This window comes from Chionomys nivalis, chromosome X (assembly GCF_950005125.1).
Source record: "Chionomys nivalis chromosome X, mChiNiv1.1, whole genome shotgun sequence".
Classification (NCBI taxonomy): Eukaryota; Metazoa; Chordata; class Mammalia; order Rodentia; family Cricetidae; genus Chionomys; species Chionomys nivalis.
This window is the reverse complement of record NC_080112.1, coordinates 72,391,968-72,400,206: the sequence shown is the minus strand read 5'-3', so window position 1 is coordinate 72,400,206 and position 8,239 is coordinate 72,391,968. Positions and strand designations below refer to the sequence as shown.

The 8,239-nt window shown below is 42.3% G+C and overlaps 1 protein-coding gene across 1 annotated transcript; it reads right to left on the bottom strand.

Annotated features, from left to right (window-relative positions):
* Positions 1 to 320: 320 nt before the first annotated feature.
* Positions 321 to 7,977, bottom strand: Cdx4 (caudal type homeobox 4). The gene is made up of 3 exons (XM_057759172.1): positions 7,476 to 7,977; positions 1,635 to 1,780; positions 321 to 527 (listed from the first exon to the last, which is right to left on the bottom strand). The coding sequence occupies exons 1-3, from the start codon at positions 7,975 to 7,977 to the stop codon at positions 321 to 323; spliced, it is 855 nt and encodes a 284-aa protein (XP_057615155.1).
* Positions 7,978 to 8,239: the final 262 nt, after the last annotated feature.

Below are 8,239 nucleotides of genomic sequence, written 5' to 3'. Positions count from 1 at the left end.
CTGTGTTTTAAAATCTCTTCACAAGCAAGTTTCTGAAATTGTGAAGAAAGTTGCAAGGGCTCGTGAGTCTAGACTTTAAGTAGCAAAACTTATCACTGAGCTTCCCGCCCAGGCCCACATAGAACAGCGTAGACTAGGAATTATCTGGGAATAGTTTCTGAACGTTAGAGACTTCTAAAATCTCTGCAACTCATTGTGTGTCCACTTATTTGGAATTCTGCCTTCTAAAGAGTTACATCCAATCTCAACTGCCCTGCTGTTATCCTAGAGGCCAGCGAGACACTGCAATGGGAAGGGTGCTTCTGTTTCCTGCTCTTGTTTCATTCGGAGACTATGACTTGTTGTATCTCAATTGGCTGAAATCCACGGACAGCGGATGGAGTGGTGAAAAACGTGTTAGGCAGCTCCCCAGGGCTGATGGAGCCAGAGTCACTTTGCACGGAACTTCCACTGTTCTCAAACTGGGAGATTTTCTTCTTGATCATCTTCCTCTCCTTGGCTCTGCGATTCTGAAACCAGATTTTCACCTGAAACACAAAATGCTTTATGCTTTTTGGGGACTACTCTGACTGTGGTCAAACACAGCGACTGCTAGTCTTACAAGGCCCCTTCCTGAACATCCCTTCATTTGAGTCTCATGGTAATCTTGTGAAGTATACCCATTTTACAGGTTCTAAAAAGTTGTGGTGCAGAGAGGGCAGGTGCTTTGCAGGAAATGAGACTGAAATCATCAAGTCTAGGACTACCAACTCTGAGCGCAAAACTCCCTTGCATCCTCTGTCACACAAGTAGAAATAATTAGATAAAGATAGCAAGGACTGCTGATGAGAAAGAACAATTTAAATAGCAAAGGTGATTACAGTCAGTCATTAAGAGAAACTTCCTTATATTAAAAAGTTAACAACACCTAGACCTGAATGAGCAGGGTCATGGAATACCATCTATTTCTTGTTGGAAATCAGCACCAGAGTGGTGTTAATGTGCCTATGCATGGATGGAATGCAAACTGCAAGAGATAAGGCTGTGTATTAATAGACTTTACCTTTTTCTATAGACTTCTATGATTCTAGCATCACTTTTAGACTTGAGGGGAAAATCACCAGGTGCTCATGTAATTGCAAAATCTGAATGAGTGGAAACTGCTGACCTTTGCTGTAACTTGATCTTCATTGAGTCCTCACAGTTAACTAAATTCAAGGCAGACATCATAACATCATACAGCCCAAAGAAGATTGTGTTCCTTATCTTGAATGGCAGAAAAGCTCCATCCATGGAGTTGCACTAGTGTGCAGTTCCTCTTGGTAGTTTGTTTGACTCATAGGGAGCGGACAGTGACCAGAGTTGTGAAATTTTCACTTCTCTCACTTAGTACTACTCGGGAGATCAGATCAAGGTTTGACTTGATTGTTGAATTGTATTGGAATTAAAATCTCTTTGCATCTCTCCACTTCATCTCTTATTCCCGGGCCCACATGATACCCACCCGTTCAATAGTTAATCAACCCAAAGGCCAATGAAACAACAGGCTGAGTGTGGGTTTAGCAGTGCTTGAGGAAAGCATATGTCCTCTATTTTGCTATTTCCTCCAAACCCTAGACAATTGAAATGACTACATGGGATATGTTTGGTAATACCTGTCTCTCAGAAAGGCCCAGGTTAACTGCCAGCTCTGACTTCCTCCGGATGGTGATATATCTATTGCAGTGAAATTCCTTTTCCAGCTCCAGCCTTTGATGATCAGTGTAAACCACACGATACTTTTCTTTTGTTCTGGTCTTCCCTGTTGAGGGAGAAAGCATGACATTTCATCTTATTCTCCTCCTTTGGAGATTATTTGGGTTGAAGGAACCAGTTACTTTTCTTACTTTCACTTTTTACTTTAAATTTTAAAATCACCGTAAAGGTGTGGCCATTAACATGGTGACGGAAGAGGACAAGAGGACTCTTCGAGACATTGAGCCATTCTACAACACTTCCATTGAAGAGATGCCTCTCAATGTTGCTGACCTCATTTGAGGGGCTGTCCTGCTACCTGGCCATAGCCAGGGTTCAGTCCTGGGGGGCTGAGGAACAGCTGGAGGGGGGAGGGAAGGGAGCCAAGGGATGGACATCTTGTTTTTTTGTTTTTGTTTTTTTTTTTTCTCTCTTTGAATAAATGTCACTTTTTGAGGCAAAAAGAAAAAAAAATAAAAAAATAAATTTTAAAATCAAATATGTCATGTCTATTTCTCCATTAAATGCATTATTATCTGTGGCCATGATATCTATATCTAATCATATATATATATATATATATATATATATATATATATATATATATATATCAAATATCTTTTTAATGTTTCTCCTGAAATGATCAGTCAGATTATAGCTACTCTATTGGCCCACTGCTATATCAAAACATTTAAAATAAACACTCAACCCATGAATTTCATTCCGTTTCCATCCACATATAACAACTGAATGAACAGCAATGGCAACACCGACCATGAATTACATTTTAGGCAGTTCTTTCATGACTGTTTCCCATTAAGCATCTTACCTACTCTGTTGAATTATGCAGAAAATGTATTATCCCCATTGTATAAATAAGGAACCCAAGGTTCAGTATAGTAAGTGAATTTGTGCTGGTGAGCTTAGGAGTATAGACCCAAGCATGTACCTTTGATGCCCAGTTCAGTATGCTAGATTTATTCCCAGTTTAAACCTGTTGGGAAGTGTAATTCCAAGTGTGGCAAACTATTCTGGAATCCTGACGTAGTTACATGTGCTACCTAGAAAGAATTTGTATAGTTTGAAAAGAAAATATTCATTGCTATTTAGCAAATTATGTTTCAAAATAGCTCCTATTATTTGTTACAAAAGTAATAGCTTTCCTGTGGGAGTCTTAAGGCATTTTTATTTCCAAGTGGCTAGTGAATGGGTGAAGGAGGAAGTGTTGACTTAAGCAGACTGAAGTGAGCATTGCACGTGCTTTGAAAGGATACCCAAACATTTGGCTTGTGTTACAACATTGAGCTAATTTCTCATGCTCTCCTTCAAATGGAGTTTTATTCCTCCTTTCAAATTTTCCAAAGGTGATTAGGAAGTTTCCCTTTCTTTTCAGTTTCTCTAACCCCCTCTAGGATCGTGCTCTTTTTCTCTGTGGCTTTTAGAAACTTCTTCTGATCTTCTCTGGTTGTTTTTGATGTGAGATTTTGGGGGGCGACCTGTAGGACAAAGACTTCTTTAAAGTGGGTCCCTAAACTCCATTGAGGTGTTAAGATGCAGCACAGGCCTAACAAAGGAGCTACATAGCATGGATCCCATCCTGAACCCTCTTTACATTCAGGAACATCAATTGGCTTGGAATTTACAAGCCCTAAACAAATGTCAGACACCCTTTCATCTCCAGGAAGGGGGGGGGGGCATGGATGCAGAAACAGATCCAGCTTAGGATTCAACTAAATGACTCGATATGTGCTACTTAATGAAATGAAAATTCCCTCTCTTGAAATGATGGGTCCCAGCCAATTAACTTGCCTCACAGCCCCAAACTTTTAGCTAGCTTTCTGAATCCATACAGAAACATAGGAAACCAGGGATTTGACTTTTGCATATTCCAAAGACAGAATGTATGCTGAAGGATGAAAAAGGAAAACCTGAGTTCTAATGTTTTCAGAACCTCAAATTTTAGGATTAAAATATAATTTTGGAGAGATATTCCCTAAAACCCTTCCTGATCAAAAAAGGGACTGAGTTTAAATTTTAACTTGAAGCAGAGAGGTTAAAATTCAACTTGTGTGTGTCTGTGTCTTCAGTTCAGTCAATTAATCAGTAAATATAACCAGACTTCAAGAACTCTGGAAAAGTTGTGGTCCTTCCCCACCCCCATTGGTCATAAATTCCCCTCTTGCAGTTTCTTCTGAGGACAATAAAAGTCAAGACCAGGCCTCTTTATTTGCCATGAAAATGCTCACCCTTTCCGGCAATATAACCTCCAAAGAAAGGAGCGATGAGAAGGGCCTAGATGCATATCAAAGCTAAACAAGTGTTAAAAGAGGTCTGTAGCCCCAATCTGACAGATAAGACCAAAACCCCCAAGAAGACAGGGGAGTGTACTACCTGCACAGTTTACAAAGAGAAACAAATAGATATTTCCTGCAACTCCTCTTGGGCTGCCTTCTCAGAACCCCCATTGCCTTTTCCCCTGACATGAGTGCAGGGATTTGGATACTTTCTGGTAGAGGATAATGTCCATGTCTCCATAACTAAAGCCGAACACAAAGAAAACATGAAGAGTACTTGTTTTTATTGTTTACATTCCTGTTTTTTCCAGAGACAATGACATTTTGAGACCAGAGAATTTCCTTCTCAGCCAATATTGAGAGTTGATTTAGGGATGAAAAAAGTTGAAGATTTATTGAAGAGCTATTTCCATTTCCCTAAAGGAAAAATTTCATTACTTCTTCTACAAAGATATGAACAAACACTTCCATAGTTCATAGTGCTCCTTCCCATCACCCAGGAGACAGCGCCCTCACAGTTCATAAGGCAATGTCACCACATGTGATGACGTACTATCACCATAAGTGTGTTTGAAACTGTGCTCAGTGGAGAGACTCTGAGTAGTCAAAGTGCTATAGGCAGAAAAGTCCTCATGAAGCTTTGGATCATGATGGAAAGTCAGTTTTCTTAAAAAGGTAGTACCACTATGATGACTATTTACCTAATCGCAATCCTTTATGCTTTTAACTAAAAATCACATCCAAATTCATTTAAGAAATTCACCAACAAAATATGAAAAGCCAAGGAAGACAATGGTAGCTTCAGGGATTATTAAGCAACTCAGTTTGTGAAGTGTCCTAATTGAATAGAACTTTTAATTTTTATTCCCTTAGTGTTGAGTGGCTTAATAAGAATCAAACTTACTTCCCTTTTGCAAACAGGGCAGTGTCTTTCCAGCTCTGCTTAGGATGGTGCTTGACCAACGCTCATACAGGCTCATAGTTCTGTACTAAAGAAAATGAAAAAAAAAAAAACCCGACTTGTTCTCATGCACAGGGCATTGTTTAAAATATAAGCCTGTATGAAAATGTTGACATTCATAGAAACTTTTGGATAAGATTTTGTAAAAGCTCTGAAAAGACATGTGTTTGGAATAGAATACTAAGAAAAACTATGATCATCGGGAAGGCAGTAATTTATTCTCCATGTCAATCTCCTCGCTTTCATTAGGAATCATAGCTGTAATGAATGCTCCCCCCACGTTAACTAAAGTCTCTTTCAATTATCTTCATTAATGTACAAACCTGTCAAACTTCCAGTTTGCTGTCCAGAGATCTTTCCTCTCAGCCCTAAACCACATGTTCTGCAATGCTCCAAGGTGAGCAGAAAGCTTCGGGAGATCTGACTCATTCATTCATTCATTTTACAAACACTTAACCCCTGCTCTGTTTGCTAATCATGTAAAGGGGTCCAGAGAGTCCAGTGGGGTGAGGCCACTTATTTTTGTGGCGTTTATGGCCTGATATCATGAGAGAGACTCAGTGAATCTAGAATCTCCAGACTATTCAAAGCATTACTTATGTGTGTACTGTGCTGTGCTCTTATGCATATTCATCATCTTCTAAAATTGTTGATAAATAACAACCTGAGCTACGAGAATATAGCAAACCTATAGCTTCTAAGGAGTTCAAATGAAATAGTTGGTTAACCAAGTCCGAGCAGTTGCAAGATCATTCTCAGTGTTCACCTTCTAAACGACACTGAAGAAAAAACTCTGCAGGTGGCATAAGTCAGGTTTGAGGGTTTAACAGATGAAGGTACACAGACTAAGGAGGCTCCTTCTCAACTTCTCTTGGCATCAGAATTATCCAAAGAAAGCTCTGAGATATATATCAAATGAAAGGTTTAAACTCTTGTGTTTTACCCTTATCAGCAGAAAATTCATCACAACATAATTTTCCTATCATGTCTCTTTCTCCTCATCGTTTTTTATTAAAAGCAACAAGCCAGTGGCATCCTTCCCTTAATGTGTTGCAAAGTATGTCTTTTTAAAAAATGTGTATTTTGCTTATTATTAGGTTTTAATGAATGGATGTTAATTTTATCCCCAAGATTAGATATAACAGCAGCTCTAGGGATGGATGCCCTCCCCTAACCTCATTTTTGAAAGTGATGTGACTCACCCTTGTTTTCTTTTTAATGCTGTCTACCACCACAGGCCTTTAAGCAAGCTTGTAAGTGTTACTTTTAACCCTAATAATGAAACTGGAGCTTCCTCCTTCTGGCTGAAAATTCTCTTAGAGGTGGGACATGGTACCTTCCTATCCTCACACCTTTGCTTTTTGGAAGAGAGAGAAGAGAAAACACGGGATTATGAACAACATAATTACTGTGGACAAATGCTATTGACATATGTTTGCTTCTCCAGAGGGGATGAATGTGATAGTCAAACGTCACTATTTTTTCTAATAACGGAGCAAGTATTAGAATAATAAGAAAGTGATAAGAGAACAACCACAGCTGAAAACAAGAGCGTCACCCCATCCCTGTCCAAAGTTAAAGCTAAGGATCCTTCACTTTCTCTATGCGCCTCTCCACCAACTCCCCGCTCCCAGTGCTTGCCCACGAGGGCTTGCTGGGCAGCGACATTAGACCTTAAACTGGCATCTTTATGCTATCTTGTGTGTTGTCGCTGTCGCAGACTTGCATTCTGCCTCTGCAGTTTGTGGACACCTGCTGGAATAGCAATGAGGGCTTTAGGCACTTATTGGGGGATAATGCTGGTTGTACCTTGGCAGGTGTGAGTGTTGTGTCATATGAAATGACAGCTCAATGCTGTAGCCTGGCTGCCTCAATGCTTCCCTCGGCGCAAAGGGACGTTGGAAAGTGATAGGTTTCAGATATTGCTAATTTGGGCGAAGGAAGCTGCCGTTTCCTTGAGAGTCCTATAACGGAGACGCTTTGCTTTGGAAGCCTTCATAGAGAAGGGTCGTCGGTTGCCAGTTAAGCACCTACTAAGTTGAGCATCACCAGTTTTTGGCAAGTCTGCACACCAGGGTGGGGAAAGATTTGGAGAAAGAACAGACCAGCATCGTAACAGCTTCAGCTCTCATCCCCTCCACCCCGCCCCGTCCATCACATGTGCATCTGTTTTCCCATCTGGGCAACGACAGGGTTGGATCCCGATCCTTATGGTTCATCAGGAACCCATATGCTCACTCTTTCGACTGATCCAGAAAGGGTAAATAAAACCAAACCAAACCAACCAAAAACCCCAACTATCCGGAAGAGAGGTTTCGTCTTAAGCACTGCTTTTGGCCGGCTTTGAACCTAGGCGCAAAGGCGGGAAGTACTTATCCTGCCAACCGGCTACGCTGTGGGCTTCTTAATAGAACTCTCCTGGGGGGCGGGGGTAGTGAAGAGTAAGAGGGCAGGCGGACCAAGAGTAAAGCAGGAGGAAAGGATCGGTGCGGGGATAGATTACTTACCGGTCACCTGCACAGTCTTGCGCATCCACGCGTAGGGGCTGTGGCGGCTCCTGCTGGGAGAACTGGCACCAGCGGTGCCTGAGTCGATGGAGACCAGTGACTCGCTGGCCGGGGCTGGCAGGCTACCGCCGTTGCTTGCGCCACTGGTGGGGCCCAGATTGCTGTAGTCTGGTGAGCCGAAAGCCGGAGAGCTCGAGGTCATGTCGTTAATGGGCACTGTGCCCATCGTACTGGACGGCCCAGGGTATGTACTCCAGTCTTCCCTGGGCGGACTGTAGGGTGAGCTCCAGGCTCCCAGCGACGGCCCATGAGGATCCATGTTAGGCATATGAGGGTACCCCATGTAGTGTGGATAAGCTGGGGCCGTAGTGAAGTTGGAGGCAGGCAGCGGACTACCACTACCCCCAGAGGTACCCACCCCGGCTGTGCTGCCTCCTCCAGGGCTCCTGAGAGTGCCTGGGTACATGCCCGCTTCTTTTTCCAAAAGGCAGCTTCCATACATGATGACTTGGATAGAAGAAGTTGCCCCCTAAGCCATCCCTGTAAACTTAGCGCCAACCCGAATTTGAGACGCAGGAGAGAATCAATGGGTCAGCACTAGCTGCACCACTGGCTCCTCTGTGCGTCTGGGACTAACTCCAATCTCCCTTTCCTCCCTCAGGTTTCCAGGTGACTGGTAGTGGGCCGTAGGAGGGCCACCAAAGGCTGGGCTGACGTCAAGGGGCTTCAGGCTTTACATAGCATTTGCATTCAAATGAAGGGTC

Excerpts from the sequence above, each read along its gene's own strand:
- Cdx4 (XM_057759172.1), bottom strand. The coding sequence starts at position 7,977 with ATGTATGGAAGCTGCCTTTTGGAAAAAGAAGCGGGCATGTACCCAGGC. Across the intron at positions 1,781-7,475 it reads CAAGACTGTGCAGGTGACCG|GGAAGACCAGAACAAAAGAA; the intron begins GTAAGTAATCTA and ends CTCCCTCAACAG. Across the intron at positions 528-1,634 it reads TGGGCCTTTCTGAGAGACAG|GTGAAAATCTGGTTTCAGAA; the intron begins GTATTACCAAAC and ends TTTGTGTTTCAG.